Below are 26,703 nucleotides of genomic sequence, written 5' to 3'. Positions count from 1 at the left end.
GCCCAGGCTCTGTAGCTTCAGCTCCACTGGAGAGGACACTCCAGCGTCATCGCAAGATGTCGATTCAACACGGGAGGAGACAGATACCGTGTCACTCCCGAGTCGGACTGCACAACCATTCTCGGCGGTGCAGATAGACTCTTAAGAAGCTACACCATCGTCTCTCGAGACGGACGGCTGCCGACGACGACAATGATTCACAGTGACTGTTGGTGACAAAGGACAAGAAGGGTCTTAGCGGATGCCTGCATTCTTCCCAGGTGCGCAATGCCTGGGTACAGTCAGCAGGGGGCGCTGCACCCCGCCCTCCCTGCATCTCAAGCGTCCCCATCGCACACCTGAAAGCTCCTAAACTTCCAAGCCACCCAAACGAACAACAGGGAGGAAGATGAAAAGCGCTGGGGTGAGAATGCGGGAGGGAGTCAGAGACCCGCATGGCTGCACAGGTGTGGGACGTGTGCGGTACCACAGAGCCCTGCGCATAGAACGCCCACTCTTGGTTTAACATTCTGCTTTTCTTTATAATTTTTTTGTATTTATTTATTTTTTATTTTTAGAGAGAGGGGAAGGGAGGGAGAAAGGGAGAGAAACATCGATGTGTAGTTGCCTCTCATGCGCCCCCACCTGGGGACCTGGCCCACAACCCAAGCATGTGCCCTGACTGGGAATCGAACCAGCGACCCTTGGGTTCGCAGGCCACCGCTCAATCCACTGAGCCACAGCAGCCAGGCGTGGAATTTTTTTTTTTTAGCAGGAGCCCCACAGTTTCATTTTGTACAGGGCCCCACAAGTTATACAGCCAGTTCTGGTCAGAAGGTTTGGAGCCTGGCGCTTCCAGACACATTTAGCCTTCCCTAAGGAAAGATTCGATGTAGGACTTCCTTCATCAACTGTTTTTATAATCCAGGCCCAGCCATGAAGTCTTTCAATCAAACCCCCTCTAAAAGGACTTGGAAGATAGCTTGTCAGTGTTCAACTAGGCTTTAAGCTAGAGCCAATCCAATACTTCTTTTTCATGTCCAAATTCCACTCTCCACGTGGGGAAGGATGTGAGTGAGTCCAACCAGCATAGTTTCATAGAGGCACAGACCTGGCGCACAGGGTGACTTTCACCTAATCACTGCACGTGATGCTGAGAGCTGGGGGAGCCGCAGGACAGGGACCTGAAGTTGCAGGTGAAGCCAGAACAGTATGGCTCAGAAGCAGTTACTGAAATATGGGAATCAGAGAGACAGAGGGATTAAACCTTTGAGCACCGTGTGTAATTAGAAATTTGGCTCAATGTGAGAAAAAGTTAAAAGCAACTCCCAGGACGTGTTTAAATCAGTATCATTGGTTTGTGTTTCTTTCTTTGCAGCTATTACAGCTTTTACTTATCTGTTATGTACTTGTTTATTAACTGTTTTCCTCTCTGCATTGTAAGTTGTCTGGGGTCAGGAACCACATCTGTGTGTTTATTCCTAGTGTTCTCACAGATCCCAGAATGGTTGGTGCCCAACAAGTATTGCATTTCTTGAAAAAGCAGATGGGTAAGTGCCGACGGTCTTAAAAAGGCAATCCTATGAGACTATCACTCCAAAGCAGGAGAGTTTCTTATTTATCTTCTTCTTAAGGTCTAGACCCTCAGTAGCCAGTAGCAAACATTTAACACTTTTGAATAAATTAATAAATGAAGTTGTGTGTGACTTAAAAACCATCCATGTGTAGCTCACCTTAAAGTCATTGCATACATAAATCAGGAGATTCTGATGTGTTTTCCATTGTATAAGTGCAGGTGCTTTATTTTCCAAATCAAGGTACATGTTAATGGATTCTAAGATTACTTCCTTATAGTCCCTTTGTTAGTGGGGCAGAATAATGTAAGTTATTTCTCTCTTATGGTTTTCTAGGTGGCTTCTGAGCAAATATTCAATAAATCCTTTGTTTCTCAATCAGATGATATCTGATGAATAAAGCTGAGTACGACTGTAAAAGTCATTTTCTTTTTAAAGATGAAATTATGGCAAACTCATATGGTTTCTTATTGACAGACATATTTTGAACTCACCAGGATTCTTTGAAAAAAAAAAAAGCTAACATCTATAAACTGGAAGAGAAGCTTGAAATTCATTTGAGACTAGAATATCAAGCTAAATTTTCCTGATTTATTTCTGGTGTGTGGGTTTATCTCTATGTATTCTGACTAGGCTAAGCATTATGTATATACATACACATATACATATGTGTGTGTGTATTAGAGTTTTCTCTTCCCCCAAGACTCTGATAATACAGCAGGAGAGATATCAGTCAAACAGCCTGAAGAAATGCCACAAGAGGCCAGGATGGTCCAAAGTGAGACAGAAGCAGAAAGCAAGGAAAAGTAGATCATTGCTGATTGATGTAATTAGTAAATTAGGTAGCATTTTAGGTAAGTCTTAAAATGGATTTGTTTCAGTAACTATTACAATATGAGTGACATGGAATATTTTTGTATGTGCTAATTGGGTAGAACCAGCAACTCAAACAGCCATTTTTAATATCCCTATGTGTTGTTACTAACGTCAAGGAAAGCTTACTAGGGAAGCCAGAAGTTTCAAGTTTCAGCTCATAAAAGATCATATAGCTACACAGATAGATAGAGCATGCTATTATAATGATCTTTTAAAATTAAAATGTGTGTGAATTTTGTGAAATTAATGAGGTAAAGAACATGACAAAATGGCACTTTCAAAACATTTTGATAAGCAGCAATGTTTTATCATAAGACCAGTTTAAAATCTTAAAATTTTAGCTGTTATTTTAAAAGTAAAAAAAAAAGATTAATCAGCTTTTCCAATTTTATTAACTGTTACACAGCAGGGAGGACTACACCCGTACTTCCCACTTTGATCCAGTTTTCTTGCCACCATGCTATGCTACCTTTCACATAAAATAGGTGGATTGTCCTAGTACAGCTTACATGTTTTTGCTTGCCCAGCTTTGGATTTCATAACAAAAATTAATAAAAACGAACCTCCCACTCAAAAAGAGTAGCTAGGACACTTTCAAATTCCTTTTGAGCAAGATTTTTAAATTATAATAATTCATATTTTTGAACACCTACTTTACACCAGGAACTGCATTTAATTACTCCTAAAATGTGACATTTCATTTCATCGTCCTAACCATTCTATCAGGTAGGCGTCACTATTAACGTCTGTTTCACGGGTACAGAAGTTCAGGCAAGTGTAACAGAACTCGCCCACAGTCACCCACCTGGTAAAGCGGGGCCTTGAATCCACTCGGAGCTCATGCCCGGGACCCCTGGGCTACCAAGACAAAGCTCTCTAGATGGAAGCCCATGTCCATTAACCGACTGCGGGCCGCTAGGACGGCCTCATATTCACGCTCTCATCTCCATCACGTGACTGTCACAGCCTCTGGTACAGGGACCCCTCCCTCATCCTGAGTATTACATTCGAGACCCTCCCCCCGCGACAGGTGAAAATCCGCAAAGTAGCAGCCTTACATTTATTTTAGTCTTTATATATATTTTAAGGCTTTATAAACCCTTCCCACACACTTAAAAACCATTCCCAGTCCCTTATTAACCTTTTCCACATTTTTATAAACACTACTTATGTTCTTAAACATTCTACACTCTTAAACCTACGTCCCTTTAACAGCATGTGTATACAGTACCGCAAAATCCCACGATAGTGAAAAACCCGCGATAAATAATTACATATAATATTTTTTAAAACCCCGCGATAAGTGAGGCCGCGGTAAGTGAACCGCGACATGGAGAGGGCTGCTGTGCTGTAGAAGCCTGCTTCTCAGGTCCTAGAGTAAGTGAGGAACGTTCTTTACCCGACGGTGGTAGCTCGGGCATCAGAACTTACACCCGTGCCCGGCAGAGCGCGGCGCTGAGTCACGTTACGGAAACGCACGAGAAGCCGAGGAAGCGCTGAGCACGGCGGAGCGAGGGCCGGGGCGCACGTGGGGCCGGGCGCCGGGCGGGCCCATTGTTGCGGGGACCTGCTTCCCGGGGCGGGGAGCGCTATCGGCGACGGACCGGGGCGGGGAGCGCTATCGGCGACGGACCGGGGCGGAAGAGACCCGGCAACCGTGCAGGGTCCAGGCCCCTGCGCCGCGCATTCGGAGTTCCCGGCTTTCCCGCGGGTTTCTGTCCTCCGCACCTCGTTGTCCCCTGGGCCCAGCCGCTCGGTCTGCGTTGGCGTCAGGCCCCTAAGGACGCGGGGTGCGGGTGCGGTGGGGGTGGGGTGCGCCCACGCGGGGCTGCGGAGGGGACACAGGGGCCCGCCCCCAAGCCAGGGACGTCAGCGGGGCCGGCGGCGCCTGCGAGGGGGCCTGAAGCTGGGCCTCGGCGGTGCCAAGTCCGTCTCTGCTTCTCCCCAAAGAAGGTGGCAGCCCCCTGAAGCCCAGGCCAAGTCCAAGGCCCAGCGCTCAACTGGCCGCGGGGGAGGGGCGGGGCAGGCCGCAGGGAGGAGCTGGGGGCGGGGCGTGCCCTCCCAGCCGGGGAGGGGCAGTAACGGTTTTGTAAGGAAAACCCCCCCACGGGCCTCCTCCGGAGGGGGCAGCGGCCGAAGAAAATGAAGCGCCAATTAAAATGAAGTTTGTTCAGAACGGGGAGCCACGTTCTGAGACAAAACCCTAGCAAACCTTTTTTATTGAAAATGTTAGGAACGCCCCCCCCGCCCCCCAAAAAAGCGATTATCATGGAGTTCTATTAAACAATAACAGTATATCAAATAGGGTGATTTTTCCATTTTACCCTAAGAGGGATGTCACTGTATTTATCTTGGAATGTTATTACAATTACTCTCCTGCCTTAAGAATCAAGTTTTAACTACTTAAGGGATTTTATGTAGTTTTACTTGTACATTTGATACACAAGATAGTAATTCAATAAACTTAAAGTATTCAGCTAAAATTTTCTCAGATTTAAAAACCACTAATGGTTGTTAAAGGAATACAATATTAAAAAGAGGATGGAAGTGGGATTTTTTAATGAAATAACATTGTCAAACAATGTCTGTGTTTTGGTATATAGTACCTTATTTTAAACAATAATACACCCCCCAAAATTACTTTGAGTAATTACTTCGGGGGTTTTACTTACCTTTCACTTCCGGCTACTGGCCACTGCCACTTTCCTCAATCTAGAGTGCCTAACTTTCAAAATTGTATTTTCTTCTTCCTCTTTGCTAGAGAAAAGTCTGAACATAAGTGTCTCATACTTTTAGACTGTATTAATCTTGATTTTTCTAGACACTCTCCTACCCCCAAATATAAGTGCTGGCTGGATTGCAAAAGTCAGTTTTTCCATCCTTACTGGATTTCTTATGATTGGTTCCATAGGACTAAAACTGAAACTCTTCTTCAGCAGTCAGCTGGCTACACCCAGTGGTTATTCTTACACAAAATAAGAGAACAGAAATACAGAGTGATAGCTTTGAGCATGTTAATTTACATTTGTTTACCAGATTACCAAAATATGAAAATTCGGTGTGTTCACCTACTCTATAACTTTATAACAATGCTACACACTGGGGGGCTTAAACAACAGAGTTTTATTTTCTCACAGTTCTGAAGGCTGAGAATTTCTAAATGAAGATGCCAGCAGGGTTGGTGTCTGGTGAGGGCCCCCTCCTCAGATGGTCACCTTACCTTGTGCTCATGTGACCTTTCCTTTGTGCAAGTCACTATGGGGGGTTAGCACTTCAACATACTTATTTGAAGGGGATTCACAATTCATTCCATAGCAATAAGCACAGTACCAAGAAATACAGCAAAAAAAAAAAAATCTTTGTGGCATGATAGTTAAATGTTTTAAATAACTTAAATTGAGAAGACCTATATTTAAAGGTCACTCATCAGATTTAGTAACGCATCAGATTGTAAGTCCAGCCATGCTGATGGCAAAGAAATGAGTGTTGAACAGGGGCATAATTAATTTTTGTATGGTAGGGACAAATACTTTTTACATATATATATCGTTGCACTAATTTTAGATTTCTTTAAAGAAAACTCGGGGAAGGTAGAGGTGTAGAGGAGTGGAGAAGCAGTAATGCATTTGACTATTGCTAATGGGTATAACAAAAATTCTCTGAGTGTAACAGAGCGTTTGAGTCATTCATACTATTGTAGAGCTTTAGGTTTTATTTGTTGTTTGTTCTAACACTATTTCCTCTGCACTGATTTAGACATGAATCAGAGCAGTGATGGGTGTGTAAAAAAGATTACCAGTATGAATCTTGACAAACTTATACTTGACTTCTCACAGCTAGAAAAGGTACGTAAAGCTATCAAACGGTTGACATGTATAGGAGCTGGAAAAAAGAAAAATGTACAGCCCCAAAATGAGCAGGGTAAAGATCATGGAAATATACTTTGCTAAGCCCTTTATAATTTTAAATATGTATTTAAAATATCTATGATTTTGGCTCATTTGTACTAATGCATCTAAATGTTTCTGGGGCCAGGGGATGAATAATTGATATATTGTTGCTAAACTTAAAGGGAAAACACATACTTAAGTGCCTGAGATGTCCATAAACTCAGGAATGATTTAGTGAGAATTGAAGTAGACGCAGTTTTCAATCTCTTACCATTATGACTAACTCCAAACATTCTTTTAGTCTTTCCTATTCTTTCTGTTCCCTTTCCTTCTCTTTTACCTAAAAGAGACCCGTTTGAAGTCCTCCATCCACAGCTCTGGACAAGTTACATGGCAGACCAAATCCACAAGCATATATTAGAGATTTTCCCCCTCCTCGGCCTGGGAGAAAATGTAGATGGATAAATTAAAGATGTGGGGAGTGGGTCTGTGAAGCAGAAGAGGGAGGGGAAATAATACCCACCTTTCTTTTCTCTCCTTTTCTTATCATCCCTCTCTATTCCTCCTCACCTGCACAGTGTAGTATTATCATAATAAAAGAATTTTCATTATGATCGATATTTTGATGTGCCATTAGGAGCTTTTTTATAACAATGAGCCTGGGTTTTTTTTAACCAAGTGACTTACCAAAATAAGAGAACAAGATTGAGCACTGCTGATGGGAGAGGAATTGGTAGTTTTTGGAACTGGTTTTGTGATTATCTATAATCTTCTCAAACATTGTAAATAAGAAATATTGTTCATTTTTGCTGTGATAATGGTATTGTGATTATATGTTTGAGTCTTCTCTCTTAAAGGTGCACATAGATGGTAATATTCAAGGATAAAATAATCTGATGTCAGGCAGTTTCTCTGAGATAAGTTCAGAAGTGGTGACAAATAAGAAAGCGAGTATAGACGGAGGTGGCAGGCCGGCAGGAGGTGCAGCCAAACATTTAAAAAGTCGGGAGGGACACCATGGGAGCACTCCCAGCACCAGACCAGACTGTGCAGCTCATGGTTCCAACGCGGGGGAAAATAAAGCCTCATTGCTTCTGACTGTGCAAACCAGTGGGGGTTGGGGCAGAGGCAGAAATTGCTGGTCTCTCAGCAGAGTCCCCTTGTTTAAAGGGTCCCCATGGTCCTAGTCTGTCCGCAGACCCACCCACTCTGGGAATGACGGCTAGGGCAATAGCTAGAGAGGTGCCAGACCCATACAGAAGTGGGAGAAGTGCCTGGAAAAGGGGCGGGTGCTGAGCAATCGGCATTGTTCCCTCTCAAACCCTTCCCCCCACACAGCGCCACAATGTGGTGAAACTGATGAATACCTAAGGCTTTACCCCTTACAACATAACAGGTATGACAGTTCTACCTATGACACAGAGGCAATCAAACACAGGAGACTGTCAAGATGAGGAGACAGAGAAGTATGGCCCAAAGGAGGGAATGGATCAAGGTGCCAGTGGGAGAACTAAGCAATGAGGAGATAGCCAACCTAACAGACACAGAGTTCAGAACACTGGTGATAAGGATGCTCACAGACTTGACAGATATGCTTGAGTACGGCAAATGCATAAGGGAAGAAGGGAAGGCTATGCTAAATGAAACAAAAGAAAATCCACACAAAACCAATGGTGATGGGAAGGAAACTTCAGTTCAAATCAATGACTTGGAATATAAGGGAAAAAACAGTCAACCAGGACAGAATGAGGAAATGAGAACTGAAAAAAATGAGGACAGGCTTAGGAACCTCTGGGACAACTTTAAATGTGGCAACATCCTAATCATAGGGGTGCCAAAAGGAAAAGAGGAAAAGCAAGAAATTGAAAGCTCATGTGAAAAAATAGTGAAGGAAAGCTTCCCAAATTTGGCAAAGGAAATAGACATACAAGTCTAGGAAGCACAGAGAGTCCCAAACAAGCTAGACCCAAAAAGGACCACACCACGACGCATCATAATTAAAATGCCAAAGTTTCAAGATAAAGAGAGGATCTTAAAAGCAGCAAGAGAAAAGCAGAGAGTTACCTACAAAGGGGTACCTATAAGACTGTCAGGTGATTTCTCAAAAGAAACTTTGCAGGCAAGAAGGGACTGGCAAGAAGTATTCAATATGATGAAAAGCAAGGGCCTACAACCAAGATTACTCTATCCATCAAAGCTATCATTTTGAATGGAAGGGCAGATAAAGTGCTTCCCAGACAAGGTAAAGCTAAAGGAGTTCATCATCACCAAGCCATTATTATATGAAATGTTAAAAAAACTTTTTTAAGAGAAAGAAGATCAAAACTGAACATTAAAATGACAACAAACTCAAAGCTATCAACAACTGAATCTAAAAAATAAAAACAAAATCCAACGAAGCAAACCAGAATAGGAACAGAATCATAGGTATTGGGACCATGTGGAGGGTTATCAGTTGGGAGAGGGAAGGGGTAAAAATGGGGAAATGGTGCAGGGACTAAGAAGCATAGCTGGTTGGTACAAAATAGACAGGGGGAGGTTAAGAATAACATAGGAAAGGGGGAAGCCAAAGAACTTATATGCATGACCCATGGACATGAACTAAGGGGAGTGGGGCTGCTGGAGGAAAGAGGGGTACTGAGAAGAGGGGAGCAAAAGGAAAAGAAATTGGGACCACCGTAGCAACATAATCAATAAAATATACTTTAAAAAGAAAAGAAAGTGGATATAGATAATGCAAGACTGGTCATGAATTGGTGATTTTTGAAAGTGTTCAGTTGGGTATGTGGCCGCTCTTATACTATTCACAAAGATACAAAAGCATATCTTCAGGAATGTTTATGAATCACCTGCAAGAGCAAACTGTGGAAACAACAAAAATTTTCCTCAGTAGGAAACTAATTAAATAAATTGCAAAATATTCATAAATGAAACTCAATGTAGCTGTTCAAAGAATGAGACAGACCTACATGTGCTCATATAACATCATGTCCAAGGTAATAGTGCCAAGGGCAACATCCAAAGTACAGAACAGAGTACAGCACGATCCTTCCCTATATTTGTATAATCGTAAAATATTTTGGAAACATCTATAAGGAAATGTTAACCATAGGACTGAGGGTTGAACAGTTGGAAAGAAGGGGGTACAAATTATGTCAGGCTTAATCATTATACTTTCAGGTATTAATTGGTTTGTATTTTCATTAGTCTTTATATACTTAGGTAAGAAAACCAAAATCACAGCATTGATTTGGTAATGTTATATATTGTTTCTTCTACAGAAAATGATGGAAGTCATTGGAAAGAGCAATATAGTGGCTGTGCAAATGGAAAAAAGTAACTGTTTATTGAAGGAAATGCAAACAAAGGAGGCCTCACTTAAAGAAGGTTAGTTTGCGTGGCTACCTAAGGAAATACTAATTCTAATGAGAGCGTGTTTGGGTACAACAGTGGTTAATATTGCCCCATACATTTGTAATGTATTTTAAGTTCACATAGCACTTTCGAGACTATCATTTTATCCTTAATATAGCCCTGAAAGACATGTAGGGCTGGTATTATTACCCTACCTCAGGAATGAGGGAAAGTAAGATAAAAGAAGTTAAATATTCTGTCTGAGGTCACTTGGCTAGGAACTGGCAAATCCAGGGATCAACCCAGGCCTTCCAAACCATGAGAAAAAAAATGCAGCTGTGTTCCTGCCTCACAAAAACTCCAAAAGAAATTTCAGACAAGTCAAAAATTTTAGTGTGAAAAACGGGCTGCCCTAGGCTGTCACGCTCCACCCTCTTCCGAGACTCTGGTGCCAGCTCCCAGCTGTGCCCATGCCCAGTCTGTGTCTGAGGGGCTTGCTTTGGGGCAAGGGACCCTGGGTAATTTGGGGGCGGGGATTGGAGAGGTAGTCACTTTGTACTTATGTTTCGTGTGTATTTTACATTGAAAAAAATAAATACTTTTTGAACATCTAATTCTAATTATTTTAAGTTGAAATACCCTTTTGCTGAATAATACACAGTGGAAGCAAACAAACAAGTAAAAGTGACAATTTACAGAGTTCAATGTGTATTAATTCACTTAGAGGAGAAGAATAAACTATATATATGATGGAATTTGTTCAACAGTAAAGAATAAAATTGTGATGTTTTGTTTTGCACATTTGCCATCAGAAAAAAGAATTTCTTTGCCGCCATTCCAACATGGTAAATAATATTAGTATTGAGGACTGAGTACTGTAAAAATTATTTTCATGCATAATTGTTTTAAAGTTTCCAACTGCTTTGTGAAATAGGTGTTAATGAATAAATTACTAGTTAATGGTAGGGCCTAACTTTGAGCTCAAAATTATCATTGATTTACTAAATTAGATAATATAAACAGCAGTTTAATATTCTGACCTCTAGTTTTTAAGAATTGAATAGGACTGTAGAATTTTTCAAATTACATCATAAAGTTCAATCTAAACAACAATTGGGTATATGTTTGCAAAGACCTTTAAAAGCCATTGTTCTAAAATAATGAACGGTGTTCTACCTTAGGAACAATTCCTTCTTGAGCCAGTTTCCTTTGTTTTTAAAAAAGAAAGAAAGAAAAAATGTGTTGCCAGAGCCACCTTGTGTTTACATTGTGAAATGCACATTTTTAAAAACTTTTCATCTACTTTCAATTCCCGGGTTCTGTTTTCAATTTGCTGATTTCCGAGGAAATTTCAGGCTCCTCATGCCATGAACTGCTGGTTTCAAGCCCCTAAAAGACACACAGAGCAAGTGTGAGCTGAGCCTGTGCCTCCTTCAGTTTTAAATTGTAGCAGACGCTGCAGTTACATGAAGTAGGTGTTGTCAGATGTAATTGAACATCATTCCTTACTGGGAAACAGCGAGAGAGAGAAAACCGGAGGGTGGTAGGAATGTCGTCTGAACGGGCGGCGGGGATGATAGAGGGGGTGCTGGGGGACGTGAAAAGCCACCGCAGTCGCGACTTTGAACTGCAGGAAGCTTTGAACTTCTGCGGAACGCGCCCGTGTGTGCTGGCAGCAGGGCCGCGCCCTGGAAGCCGGGTGCCACGTTCTCCCCTCGCCCCATGGGCGCCTTCATTTAGCCGATAAATATAAAAAATATTGAACGCCTATGAAACAGTCACCACGTGAGAAGCAAGGAATGTCAAAGTAAAAGGGTGTCTCTTTCCCTGAGAGAGTTTACTGTCCGGTGGGAGAAAAAGCGAATAACTAAAATGCAGTGTGATAAAGGAGGCGAAGCGATGTACACAAATTGTTGAGGGGCAGAAAGGAGAGGAATAATAACACCTATAACTGCGCTGAGTATTGTAACTCAGGAGCTCCAAACCGGGGAGCTGCTTCGGCGTCCGTGATACTGGGAAAAGCCACGCCGGGACCGGCCGACCCTGCAGTCCCCGAGCGGGCGGCGGGAAAGCAGAATAGGAGCGCAGATCTGAAATGAGGCAACGCTGTGTCCCTGTCTCCACCCTTGACGTCCTACCTGGGGACTCTTCGGCAAGGACCCAGACCTCCGTGGGTGATCTGCGGCTTTTGTAAAATCAGGGTAATGCTGCCAGCTTCCGAGGCGGTGATTTGAATGCACGCAGTATAATGCCTGGCAGACTAACCTTCAATCAATGGTACTATTACTGGAAGGAGGCAGCTTATTCGGTACAAATGTGGTATTTACTATTTGACCGTCAGCACAGATGCCCAGTTAGAATGGCAGCTCGTTAGTGTGTCCTGCTAGTGCGTGCGTACCAGCTGGATACTGGTCACGGGCCTGTAGCACCGGAGGCACGGAAACAAGGCTCAGTAGTTGCTGACAGTTAGCCAAGTGCATAACGGTGAAATCGCCTTTCAACTGTAGAATTGTGCTTCTTTTTAAAATATTGTTATTTTGCGAAGTTATTAATCACTGGATATTTAGCTACTACAATTACAAACTTGGAGAAGTGCAACCTACGTTTCCTAACCTTACAGTAAAAACGTGACAGCCGTAACTGTCACAGAGAGTCCCTGGTCCTGTTCTTGCTCCCTTTCCGGAACCTCAGCCCACGCGAGTTACTGTGACCAGTGTCTCCGGAGCGCGCCTTCTGGGCGGCAGCGAAGCGGTCAGTATCCCGACTAGTGCAGGGCTGCCGGGCTCCCGTCCTGGCTCTCCCACTTCCTAGTTATGGGTGTGGCCTTGGGCAGTTTACTAAACTTCTGTGTGTCAGTTTCCTCATATGTAACACGAGGCAAATACTAGGACCTACCTCATCGGCTCAAGAGGGTTAAATGATGTCCTATTTGCCAAGCCCTTAGAATAGTAATATAATATACATTATTATTCTAAGACTCGTTTCTTGCTTACTGTGGTATTGCCTGTCTGTGCACCAATCCCTTCACGAATATTTAGGGAGTGCCTGTTACGGACCACGCCTGCTCTGGGTACGAGGGAGATATGGCGAACGACACAGAAAATAGTCCCTGCCGCCCCGGACCTCATAGCCGAGCGGACTGATTAAAGTCCCAGAAGGTTTCCCCGCTGTTGCTACCCGTCAGAGGTTTAGCCATTGCTGGTGACATGCACGGGGATACTGAAAACTTTATGCAGCATCTGGGCACCAGGGCGTGCAAGGAAGGCTCCATCTCCCACTGAGGCGGGCGTCACTGGCACCGAAGTGCTGACGCCCTGTAGCCACACATCGAGTCCTTCCTCCTTTCATTGCTACTCCCTTGCCCTGGGACTCAGGCATAAAAGTGTAGGAGGACAGGGAGGAGGAAAGGCATTTACCTTATCCCAAATGACACCTCCCCAGCCCTGGCTCTCTGCCTTTGAACAAAACTTAATGTGCCTGGACTCTCCATCCTTGGGATGTTCTTTCATGGAAAACTCGTATGGATACACTCCTCACAGTCCCCCCGACAGTTCCACGCGTGCCTTACTGGTAGGGCAGCTCTTGCTAAGGCACAAGGAGGAATTCCGGGTCGTGCTGAATTCATTGTGCCTTCGGAAATCTCTACTAACTCCTGACTTGCATTTGACTTAAAGGGTGATTAAAAAGTCGTTATTATATAATTTGCTCTGAGATGCCTGGTTGCTTTATTAAGACCTGATAATTATCAATTAAGTATTATTTTATGTATTTCAATTTTGAGAGAATAATTCCAAAACAAAAGCAAGTAATCTTCAAATAAATTTATCTTTTTTGTTTTAGAGAATGCTGCCCTTCATAATATGGTAAAAATGCTATACCAGACCATTGAATATCAACATAATTTGAAAGGTAAGTTAGAAAAAAATAAAATCTAAAAATATATGTATTTGAACACCTTTAAAGATAGAGAGTTTTTACATTGTTGATAGTAAGTTTCTTTTCATTTGGTCTTGTAAATTTATCAGCTAAGGGAAGGACTCCTTAGTACTTAATACCTTCCATAATGACTATGAAATAAAAAATTCCATGCTGAACAGAACAATTCAGTCATATTCTGACAGGGACATCAGGGTTTTATAATCTGTCACAATAGGACTCTTCATCTTTAATAACCACATGGGCCCAGCCTCAAAGGGCAGGCGTTTCTAATGGAATAGCTACAGAATGAACATCCGAGTCAAACTGCAGGGATCGCTCCCTGTTCACGTTTTTGTCGCAGACGAAGGCCACGTTTGCGGGAATGGGGCTGACACATTCAGCCTTTCCTACTGTGCAAGGCAGGCTCACCCAGTAGGCCTACCGCTGATGGACCGACAGGGCCACCAAGTGTTCTGTCCCGTTCTGACTTGGCCACAGGTGCAGGTTTGTGGGTTTTCCTCTACCGGACTGGAGGTTAAACTAAACTGCCTGCAGGGTCCTTTCCAACATAAAACGTACGTCAAATACGAACTCCTCACTCTAGTCTTCTGCTTTTATCATGAAATACTTCACATTTGTAGGTGAGAATATAATAGGGATCTTAAATGCAATATTTGATTTGGCATGTTATTCTTTACTATCTTCATAATGTTCTAATTAAGATTTATCTTTTTTGTGTGTGTATGTGTGTGTTGTTCATTAGTTTCCTGTAATGGATGATAGCATAAGGTATTTTTCTTTTGTTGCCTGGCTTATTTCGCTAAGCATAATCCTCTCTAGTTCCATCCATGTTGTTGCAAATAGTAGAAGTTCCTTCTTTCTTTCTGCTACATAGTACTCCATTGTGTAAACGTACTACAGTTTTGTGACCCACTCACCTACATACAGGCACTTAGGCTGTTTCCAGCACTTGGCTATTGTATAAATAGTGCTGCTGTGAACATTGGCGTGCACAGGTTCTTTTGAATTGGGGTTTCAGGATTTTTCGGGTATAATCCTAGCAATGGAATTGCTGGTTCAAAAGGCAGTTCCATTTTTAGTTTTTTGAGGAAATTCCATACTGTTTCCCACAGCGGCCGCACCATCTGCATTCCCACCAGCAGCGTACCAGGGTTCCCATTTCTACACATCCTCTCCAGCACAAGTTGTTTGTTGATTTGTTGATTCTTTTTTTTTTTAAGTATTATTGTTAGTTCTTATCCTCCCCATTGCTTTCCCTTAAAATACTTCCTTAAGTGCTCATAGACCAAATACAGAAATTGTATTAGAAGACTCTGCACAGACACTGTCAAAAGCAACTGTAGTGTAGAAAGGGCTTACCGCCATAGCAATATTCCACTAACTGCGGTTCTGGCGACTAAGGAGGGCAATCGATGGGGAACCGCACCATCTCCAATGCCTTTTTCTTTTTTTTTTTTTTTCGGCTAACTCCTGCAGGCTTCTGATCCCCACGTAGCCCATAGATTTTTTTTCCAGTGTTTCATTGCCATCCCACGTGAATGTTCATAATTATATACAGTCTCCTTATTTTAGGATGTAAATGGTATTTAACTATTTTCAGGATTTTGTTTCAATAAAGTATCTACTATAAATCAGCTAATTTTTTGAATTTCCAGAAAGTCAATTACAACTTAATAATGACTATAGTCGTCGTCGTCGGCAGCCGTCCGTCTCGAGAGACGATGGTGTAGCTTCTTAAGAGTCTATCTGCACCGCCGAGAATGGCTGTGCAGTCTGACTCGGGAGTGACACGGTATCTGTCTCCTCCCGTGTTGAATCGACATCTTGCAATGACGCTGGAGTGTCCTCTCCAGTGAAGCTGAAGCTACAGAGCCTGGGCAGGGTGATATGGAGGTTCTGCTGTTGCCCATGCAGCAGACCCCCCCTCTCTTCGCAGCTGAAGGATCCAAGGGAAAGACGGAGTCAATACAGCTTGGCTTCAGGTGCGCCGCAGGAGTTGCTGGTGTTGACTACAACGTCAAACCGCCTTAGGGACTCCGGCTCCGGATTTTCTGTCGGGGTTTACTCCCTTAGCCTTTCCCCTGAAGAGGTATGCCGCAAGGCAGCGGAGGTTTTTTGGAATCAGAGTTTTCCTTCTCTGATGTGCCCTGACTGGAAGATCGAACCAGCGACACTTAGCTCGCAGGCCGACGCTCAATCCACTGAGCCAAACCAGCCAGGGTAATGACTATAGTATTTATTTGTAAAAGGGTATCAAACATTGACCAATAGTCACAATAACATCTTTGTACAGATATGGTAGTACACATTTTTACGTAGCTCTTCCTAAAAATGGATATTCCATGATTCCTTGATTTCATTTTCCCAATGCTTCTCTAGGCCTTGGCTTGGGCAGTGACAGATGTAAACTACCCATCTTTCACTTCATCCATTTGATTGTCAAGGCTGTGGGGTTAATTTGCTTATTTAGGCTAAGGAGTGGCTACAAATGCTTGTGCGATGCTGCACAAAAATTCACTCTAGGTTTTGTAGAAAACAAGGCAAAACAAAATAAGACAAAAATTGGTCAGTTATATAACTATTGATATCTGATTTTTTTAAAAATAAAATAAAAATACTCAGTTTATTACAAGACAAAAACTTTTACAGAATCTGAGTAAATGCCACTTGTGGGTGATCTCAAGTTAAATCAACAGAGCCTTTATTTAGGTAACCAAGCAAGAACCTTTAATGTAAAAATATTTAGATTATGGGATGAACTTTTTACAAAGCTAAGCAATTTAATCATCAATGATACCAAAGAAAGCCAACTCACTATATGTATATAATTAATCTGAAAACAATACATTCTTGAGGATTTTCCTCCCTATTTGATGGCAATGGAAAACAACCAGTTTTATGAAAATACATTACAAAATTATTAGAATCCAAGAGATTAAAGTAGATTTTGGCTAGGTCAGAGAAAGATTACTTGTCAAATATCAGGATCAGGTGGATTCTACAATGATACAAAATGCTATTTGAATTTATAACTACTCCAGCCAGAGTAACAAAAACCTTATACCTTAAAGAAGTAGCCATGTGTTTGGAAATCCATTGCAGAGTCTGGTAGGATGATGGAAGAAGCAGTGCTAACAATATTGTGTGTTGACCTTTCTGCAGATGAAAGATAACTTAGAGCCAAGCAAAGTATCGTATACTCTTTTCAGAAGGCAATCTATTTCTTCAGTAGATGGCTTTCCTCAACAGATAAGTCATGTGGTTCTATTTAGCCTACTTACATGTACAGAGGGATTGATCAATTTTTTTGGCAGAAGGAAGACATCATTATTAAAATGTCCATTTTCCTCAAGTTAATAAACACATTCAGTGCAATTTTAATTAAAATACTGAATTTTTTTACATTATTTTTTAAATATTTTTTTATTTATTTATTTGTGTTTTGAGAGAAGGGAAGCAGAAGGGAGGGAGAAAGAGAGAGAGAGAAACGTCGATGTGAGAGAGAAACATCGATCAGTTGCCTCTCACGCACCCCTAACTGGGGACCTGGCCTGCAACCCAGGCATGTGCCCTGACCAGGAATCAAACCAGCAGCTTTTGGGTTTGCAGGCCGGCACTCAATTAATTCACTGAGCCATACCAGCCAAGACATTGTACATTACTTTTATTGTGTCTTTTCCATTACCATTTGTCCCCTATACTCTCTTCTGTCTCTACCTCCCCCACCTCACACACACAATATCTTTCATCTTTTAAACATACAAGAGGACAAAGTTCTCTTGACTTTGGATTTATTCCCTTCGGTTGCCCTCACTCTTTTCTTTTACGATCAAACCTCAAGGGATTAATAGTCTGCAATCAATGTCTCCATTTATTCACTTTCACCTAATCTTTAACTTAGAACAGTCGGGCTTCTCCCGAAGTTTTCATTCAGCATTCTTTCACTTGACCTTTTTTTTAAAGTATATTTTATTGATTGTGCTGTTACAGATGTTTCAATTTCTTTCCCCTTTGCTCCCCTCTTCTCAGTACCCCTCTTCCCTCCAGCAATCCCTCCCCCCTTAGTTCATGTCCATGGTCCATGCATTTAAGTTCTTCGGCTTCACCCTTTCCTGTATTATTATTAACATTCCCCTGTCTATCTTGTACCATCCGATTATGCTTCTTTTTTTTTTTTTCACTGTGTGGTTGCCTCTCACTTGCGCCCCCAACTGGGGACCTGACGTGCAACCTAGTCATGTGCCCTGACTGGGAATCGAACCAGCGACACTGGGCTCACAGGCCGATGCTCAATCCACTGAGCCACAGCAGCCAGGGCTCCGATTATGCTTCTTAGTCCCTGCGCCATTTCCCCATCTCTCCCCCTCCCCCCTCCCAGCTGATAACCCTCCAAATGATCCCCATACCTATGATTCTGTTCCTGTCCTGGTTGTTTGCTTAGGTGGTTTCTGTTTTTACGTTTTAGACTCAGTTGTTGATGGTTGTGAGTGTGTCGCATTTAATGTCATTGATTGTAACCCCTTTAATCCCTTCATTGTGCCGTCCGTTCTCTGCTGCATCTCTGGACACTCCTTCTTGGTCTCCCTGTAGGAAGTTCTCCCTTCAGCTGCCCTTAGATGCTTCTCAGCCCACCAGCAATGTCCTCCTGCGTACCGCAGCCATTCCAAATTCGGCATGGTAAAGATTCAGATCTATTCCTTCTCTCCTAAAAGTCTTCCCCTTTTCATTTTCCCAAACTGTTGGAGATTCTTCAGTTATAGAACCAGAAACCTAAAAGGCCGAGTTTCCCCCTTCTCTTTTGCCTCTGCTGTCTGTCTAATCAGTCACTAAAGCTCCTGGTAATTCCGTCATCTGGTTATCTTCGCTCTCCTTCTGACTCCTACTGCCGCTGACCTAACACAGGCCCCTGTTATTTCTTACCTGGTCTCTTTCCTGGTACCCACTCCTCTGGGTTCCAAACCTCGCACTCATCCTGTGCACACTGCCAGGTAATCTTTTTAACTGGGGCCAATCATTTCACTTCACTGTTCAAAGTCCTTTGATGACTCTGTAAAAGTTTTTTGATGATTCTGTAAAGTAACATTTAAAGTCGTTCACGTAGAGCGTGTCTGCCTCCTGTTAGGACATGGCCCCAGCCTGTTTATCACACCTTCATCACAGTTTACACTCCAACAGAATGCTACCTGAGTTGTAATTTTCCCAAACGTGCCACCTCAACTCAAGCCCAAAGTCTTCTGTGCAGTTTTCTGCATCTGAAATGCCCCCTCCAACATGGAGTAAGTCTCAGCTCAAGTGGCTCCTCTCTCTCTCTGCCTTTCCCAACTTCAAGCTGACCTAGGCTTTTCTTCCACAGCCCCAAGGGTATTTCAGACACACACCATTACAGAGCAGTTATGCCGTATCACTACCTATGCATCTGTCTCATCACTAGACTGTAAGTTCTTCGAAGAACAATAATAATTTTGTGTCAACACTCCAGTCTCGGGCCCCCTTTGCCTGCCTTGTAGACATTGAGGTAGAGCTGTTTGCCCGTGTTGAATACACACAGGAATGAAAACTTGGAATGTTGAATATAGTCCCATATCAGTTGAGAAGTGCTGTGTGTTAGAATACTCTGATGATTTTTAAACAGGCGAAAATGAACAACTAAAAAGAAATGCTGATCTTATGCAAGAAAAGTTAAAATCTCATCAACAGGTAAGTCTGTACTAATCTTTATATCACTCAAGTCCCTGTAGAGTGTTTGTCTTATCAAGTTAGAAAATGAAAGTGGTTGTTTTTGTTATAAAATCAGACAAAATTTATAGAGTAAATGTATGTGTGTACATGTGTGTGCCAGAGATTTTAATAAATAAAATTTTTCAAAGAAATAGAAATTTTGAGGACCTAGTCTTCTTACAGACTGTAATGCACTAATATAACACTCAGACTTTTTCTTTCTACTAAAAGCAGATGCAACCACTTTGCTACTTACTTTAAAATTATGTTAATAGAGTTTTACTCTAATGAGCACTTTTAAACCTTTTTACCGTAAAGTATGAGTCTTTAATCATTATGATTTGAGTAACGTATTACCATTTTATTGCACCATGTAAGTGAAGGGAGCAGTTAATCACCAATTAATTCTCTCCAGGGGCCACCATACCTGTTACTGTCTTTTGTTTTCCTATAAGAAGAGCCTAGTGACAGCAATTCGAACATAAAATGCGGTGACTGGAAAATAAAAGATACTGAGGAAATGTCGGGTCCCACCCCTCTGCCCTTTGGGGGGTTTATTACGCTAATTCTCCTCATCTCCCAGGAGCCAATATGTCACACTCTGACCTAAGATTTCTAAAATTCCAGCTGGCTTGGTATCAAACTTAGAACTTCAGTTTGCAGGACCTTCTCTAAATTCAATGAGGTTCCTTACCTGAGGAGCCTCTGAAGGAACACAATCTAATTCTAAAGCCCTGCCCGGGCTTCTGCATATCACTCCGATGCAGTAAATAGCATCTGGCTGTGCTCTTTGAAAATGTAGCTTCTCATCACCAATTTGAGACCATTTAAATGCCTCTGGAATACCCCTTCCCTTTATTCTGTCCCATCCTTCCCTTATCTTGCCTTCAGAGCTCAACAGTAGATGGTGACGTCAGTGTAGTTGGGGCAGAGAAGGCGGAGTAATGTTTGCCTCTTTTCCAAAATGTCAAGCCATAGAATACTGCTTTGGCTAGCATAGCATACGGATTTCCAGAGGGGTGAAAATCAGTGAGAAAACACCACAACCCAAGATTCTGAACTTCTTAATTAGCTGCTGTCCAAAGCAAACTAAAGATGGCCTTAATGCAGCAAGAATTCTCTAGTGCAAAACCAGATACCTGATTACATCAAAAACATACGGAAACCAGAAACCTAATCACATCCAAAATGTATGGAAAACCACTACTCAGAAACAAATTCAGGAGATCCTCAGTAGCCATGCTGTGGGACTGGGAGAGGTTTTATAACGTGTAGACAGAGAATCCTTAAGTTTTATAAAAACGAAAGTACAACCAGAGACTATTCCTTGTTGGGGCTGGTGCCCCCAGAAAGAAGAAGGGCTGGCCCAGGCTGAAGTAGGGCAGAGACACTCATGTGATGGAGCCGCAGCCCAGACATTAGGACAGCCTCGTGCCTGAAGGTTGCCATGAAAAGTCTGGGTCTTACATTCCACTTCAGTGGTGAACCTTCAGGCAGCAAAGTCAATGGGGAACGAAAAGAGACATCGATTTATCTCGTTTCTCAGAGCAGTAACTGCTTGGTGCACAAAGTTGAGTCAGGAGTGGTTTCTGAAAGCCACTTAGGAGCTGCCCATCTAGGATCCTAGCTACATGCATATGAAGAATGGCGATACATGAGATTCATCCAAAATTCACCTGCAGAACTTTAATTAAAGCCTGTGGTTGGTAGGCTTGGCTATTCTGCAAGTTGCCTGGCAGGGTATCACAGTACGATTCTGGACTATATTCCCTTGAACTTCTGTAAGGCAGAGAATCTGGGCTTTTTTACCTCCTCAATATCACTGAGTATCTATTAAAAGTTCCGAAGCCTCTCTGAGAAAAATGTTCAGCAGTACATATGCACACATATATGTGTATAATTTTGCATACAATATCATGATGTTAATGGATCCTTGAAAGCCCATTTACTGGGTCTAAGCTAAGAACTTCTGCCTTAAGTTTTTTGGACACTCTCATTCATTCAACGAATACACATCACAAGATATGCACTAGGAGCTGGGAGAAGAGCAGTGACTAAAAAGTCCTGCCTTTTATAGTATCGAGAGGCTTCTCTCAACCCCTTGCCTTCGTTGGTGGCTCTTTCTCACTATCCTGCTTCACTGTTCTTTCTGCTTCCTTTTCTCCTGCCCACATCATAGGCCTGTGAGTGGTTTCTTTAAGCAAGAAAATCGTAAATGTTACCTTTGGGGACTTTTTCTTCCTCCCTCTTCTCAACAGCCCTCTCCACATTAGCATAAGAATTCATCTCTGTGCTTCAGCAACCTAAGAAACTGATCTCAGGCCCCTGCCGAGCACTTCTCAAATCCCAAGTCCACCCTTTTCTAGCCTCTGCCTCATAGTTAACCCTTAAAATGGGTGCTGCTTAATCTCCTTCTGGGAGTTAGAAATGTTTATATAATTTTTAGAAACATAGAAAGTTCAGCCCACACTCAAAGGGATTCACTCTACTTTAGGATAAGCTTACTGACTATGGAATAGTGACTACTATTGGCTCTGATGTATAGCTTTGGCTTTTATTGTACATACTTCAATGCTGTCATGGCATTTATTCATATAATTAAAATATTTAAGCATCTCTGATATGCTAAACACTCGTGATGAGTATTCAGAAAGCAAAAATAAAAATACATTGTCTCTAAATGGTCTCTGTCTTCTTGGACCAGAGATTGGTCCTTCTCAAAGCTGATTATTCAAACAATGAACAATATCTTATCCTTACAGATATGGTTACATATCAAACATTAATATAATATTTGAAAAATTTACCTTTCTAATTATTCAAAAGTAGTGCATACATATTTAAATTGAAGACTAAACATATATTTTAATCTTTAGGAATATAAGAATAACATTGCCAAACTTATGACTGAAATGAAAATCAAAGAAGAACAACATAAGATAGAAATAACGAAACTTTATCAAGATATCCAGAAAAAAAGTAAGTATTTTTTTATTTACTGAATTCTAAGACAATCCTAAAACAATTCAAATGCATATATAAACCTTTCCAGTAATAGCCAGTACAGTGATCCCTCACTTATCGCGGGTATTACGTCCTAGACCCCACCCCACCCCCACAATAGGTGAAAATCCGCGAAGTAGGAACCTTACATTTATTTTAGTATTTACTGTACAGTACCACAAAACCCCATGATATAGCGAAAAATCCGTGATAAATAATTAAATATAATATTTTTTAAAATCCCGCGATACAGTGAGGCCTGTGATAACTGAACCGCGATATAGAGAGGGACTACTGTATTCTTGAATGAACGCTGCCTTGATGTATTTCAGTTTAGGTTTTCACCTAAATTATGTGATATAAATTATAACTGCTAAAATGTTTTTTAAAACATGTCAATAACAAGTGTTAATGAAGATGTGGAGAACCGGATCTCTGATACCTTACTGGAGGGATGATAATATTAAACAGCCACTGTAGAAAAGAATTTACAGTTCCTTCTGGTCCTCTAAGAAGCAGATAATTAGGAAATCGCTATATGTTTGTAAATTATTTCTGAATAACCTATGGATCAAAGTAGAAATTCTAAAGAGTTTTGAACTGAATTACACAGACTATACAGATCAAAGCTGTGGAACACACATGAAGCTGTGTTTATGAGTACATTTATAGGCTTAAATACAAATATTGAAAAGTGTTTAAGTCAATTATCTAAATGCCTATATCAAGAAGTATGGGGGGACATATCAAACTAAGATCAAAGAAATTAGAAAGAAGGAAGTCGGGTATTAATGAAATTACAAACACATAATAAAGAATCAGATTCAAAACTTTTTGAAAAAACGAATAAAACTGATTAACACCCATCAAGACTGATCAAAAAAAATAATAAAGTTACAATTAACCAATATCAGAAATGAGAAAATCACTTTAAACTTTAAAAAGTGAATGAACTCATAATTAACTGCATAAGCAAACATCTTTTTGCCAATGAATTTGAAATTTTTTATGAATTAGACATCTTTGAAGGATAAAACGCACACAAGAAGAAACAGAAAATCTGAATTCTTCTATCTCTATTACAGAAATTAAATCATTATAAATATTTTCCCACAAAGAAAACTTAGGCTCAGATGGCTTTCCTGGTGAAATTCTACCAACATTCCAGGAAAAAGTAATGCCAGTCTTTCATAAACTCTTTCAGAGGATTAACAAACAAAAGAAGGAAACATTTTCCAGTTCACTTTATAAGTCCAACATAATCTTGATAACAAAAACTTTCAGGGGGATTTTGATCAAGAAAATCACACAGCTGTCTTCTCATATACGAGTATTAAAAATGGTTGGACTTTTTCCGGACAGACCTCATATATTTTTATTAATAAAACTTAGTTCTTTGTGAATCACTTAAAATACTGAAGAATACAAGCTTATAAGATTTTTTAAATGTTAAGGTGAATTAATTTTATTTATTTTTGTTTTATTCAGCTGAATTAAATGAAGAAAAGAATAAAGAACTGATAGAGAAAATGGAGGTGGAAATTTCAGAGTTAAAGGCAAAGTTAAAAATTCAGGAAAAGGATAAACAAAATGAAATCATCAAGCTACAGCTGGAGGTAAGTGGTTAAGACCACCGAGTGGGAGGCTGCATCCCTTCCGCTGGGCCACAGCTCGGGCCTTCCGTCACACGGAGGTGAGTTTCACGCACACACACTCCTCCTCCGTCACAGGCAGCGCTCACATGCCACCAGCCGTTAGCTACGCCGCCTTTCAGCGCCTGGTCCTGGGCTCCAGGGAGGCCTCGTTTCCAGACGGGGTCAGCGAACGCCGGGATTACTTGCGTCTTACAGCCGAGCCCACGCAGTGTTCATAGGATGGCCGTGGCCGTGGCCGTGGGCCGTGTCCCTAACCCTTACCATCACTCTCTCCCCGACAGAGACTGTGCAGCCCTGGTGAACAGCTGGAAATTCCTTTCTCTTTACTCGAGATAAAAAGAGACAAATGTCTCCCTAATAAATGTGTACAAAGATACTATCATAGGGGCAGACAAACCAGATCTCTTTTTTTAATTTTAAAGGGACTTCAGATGGGGCATCTTAGAGGCTGAGGCTGCTGGTCTTTGCTGGAAAGCCTTTTCAGTGGGTTGTTTAACCAGATGTCAAAATCTAAAAATATTAATATTTGACAATGTATTTGTTCTTTAAAATTTTTTCCCTAGATTTTACCAATCTCCCTTTCCATCCTATTTTAGCACATCCCCCCAGCCTGACATGTTACCTTGCGTTGCCATAATTCACCATTAGTTAAGATCACTTACTTTTCATGTTCCTGGAAGTTTGGTATCCCTGGGACTCTTGGTGAGGTCCAGTGTGGAAAACCGTGTAATCACTGAGCAAACGGGGGCTTTGCTGAGTTCAGAGGCTCTTCGCTGCTGCTGCCTCTGGTCAGGTGTGTTCACACACCACAGAAGGTGCTGAAGGGCCAGCTGGGGTACAGAGGCCATGATTCAAGACCTGTCCTCTAAGGGACTGCCTTCTAAGCCCTTCGCTGGGAACGTGCGTTTATTTGCCACCCAGCCCTGTTAGCTGAGTCTGTGGAGCGGCTGACATACAAAACTCTGTTTGCTATTTGTTTTCATTGTAATTACCCATGCCTCTCCCCAAACTAGAACACAGTCTCACAGAGTTTATTCCTAGTCTTCAAGGAGGCTATCCTAAATTATAATTATAAGGGGGAAATTGCAATGAAAGAGTTTGCAAAATATGTGACCTGTAAGAATGGCTTTATGAGAATTTTTTAACCTGATTGAGTTCAATGTCAAACTAGAAAGAGTTTAACCTAGATCAACAAAAGCATATCTAAACTCTACTCTTCAGCCTCACAGTCTATACAGAAGGGTGTATGAGTTTTTCTTCCCAGACTGTTAATTACACTACATTTTCTTTACAAAAGCACACTCAGAGTAACGTGGGAAGATTAACCCTGCATGACAGAAACACCTGCTGTCCTGAGAAAAAGATGACGCTAGCCCCACCCAGAGTCTCTAAGGTAGTGCCCAGTAACTGGTGCGTGTAAAAACCTCCTCGGGTAACCTCAGCGTGCAGGCAGGGTTAATCTTGTTTGGGTGTTCTTTGCTCTTTCCGAAAAAAAGACTTTTCTGTGTTCTCTTACATAGAGAATATACTTAAATTACAGGTTAAATGCCAAATGATAAAATGGATTACATTTATAATTTATGGAGACAGTTGTTTCTAATGGTTTAACTAGAATGTTCTCAATAACTTTCTTTTTAAATTTGATTCAGTTTGATGCCAAACTTGCAAGAGTTCAAACTAAAGCCAAACCGTATCCAGATTCTACCGTTTTGCCTCCGAGCGTCTACAGAAGGGTACGTCGGTTTTCCTTCCGTGGCTGTTGCTTAGGGAAATAAACTTTCTCGGCGGGTGTCCTTTCATAAACACCGTCTAATACTGTTTCCTAAAATACGTCACAAATCAGAAGGATCGGTTTTAATCATCTTTAAAGGCCACTTCCGATTTAAACTAGTAAGTCTTAGTAGTTAATTAAAACACCAGGAAAGTCCCCTAAGTCTGGATCATCTAAGGAATTCCGTAATGTGTTTGGAACTAAGGCTGGCTAACTCGGGAAGCTGCTCAGGCACACAGGGCACTGCTCTTTGCCCCACTCCCGCCTGCGTGCTTGACAGCTCCCAGCTCTGCAGGGCGAAGGGAACCATCTAAAGCGCGGGTGCTGGTGTGTGGTTCCGCACCCTTCTCCCAGTTTTACCCCCAGCAGGTCCCACGGAGTAAAATGCGCTTCAGAATAACGTGGCTTTTGTCAACGTCTGCTTCTGCTTAAACCAGAAGTGTTGTTTTTGGTGTCCCTTGCACTTAATTTTATTGTTTCTGAGTTGCAGTAACAACATTTTTCTGCTCCATTTAGAAGCTCCAGCATCTTCAAGAAGAAAAGAACAAGGAGATTGCTGTTCTCCGTGACACCATTCGTGACTTAGAGCAGCGCCTCTCTGTGGGCAAAGGCTCTCACCTGAAACACAGGCAGTTTTAAGTATAGCAGTAAATTCATTCGCTGATACTTTATTTCTTTAAAAGCAGTTGAAAATTGTACTTCTGTTGTCAGTATCACATACTGCCTAAGTAATAACAGTGAAAGAGACAGCTTTAAACTTTTTAAAATTGAGTTTATTGAAATAAATCCACACTTTGGCCAACCGCGTACTGCGTTCTTGCTTCATAGTATTAACCACAAAGGAGTTCAGGTTCATAGGACCTAGTTTACCTATTGAACCATCATTGACTGTGGAAATACTTTCTAAGCAATCAGCAGACAGACAACATTCTTTTACCTTTCCC

At 41.7% G+C, this 26,703-nt stretch overlaps 1 protein-coding gene across 1 annotated transcript; it reads left to right on the top strand.

Annotated features, from left to right (window-relative positions):
- The first annotated feature begins 4,131 nt into the window (after positions 1-4,131).
- On the top strand, positions 4,132-26,637 carry CCDC152 (coiled-coil domain containing 152). Its single transcript, XM_090276141.1, has 9 exons — positions 4,132-4,185; positions 6,186-6,274; positions 9,601-9,706; positions 13,514-13,582; positions 19,245-19,309; positions 22,207-22,309; positions 23,822-23,949; positions 25,638-25,721; positions 26,276-26,637. The coding sequence occupies exons 2-9, from the start codon at positions 6,188-6,190 to the stop codon at positions 26,396-26,398; spliced, it is 765 nt and encodes a 254-aa protein (XP_090132267.1). The 5' UTR covers positions 4,132-4,185; positions 6,186-6,187; the 3' UTR covers positions 26,399-26,637.
- Positions 26,638-26,703: the final 66 nt, after the last annotated feature.

Source organism: Furipterus horrens, unplaced genomic scaffold, assembly GCF_987537825.1.
Source record: "Furipterus horrens unplaced genomic scaffold, mFurHor1.1.pri manual_scaffold_5, whole genome shotgun sequence".
Classification (NCBI taxonomy): Eukaryota; Metazoa; Chordata; class Mammalia; order Chiroptera; family Furipteridae; genus Furipterus; species Furipterus horrens.
The sequence above is the reverse complement of the archived record's forward strand: the minus strand, read 5'-3'. Positions and strand labels throughout refer to the sequence as shown.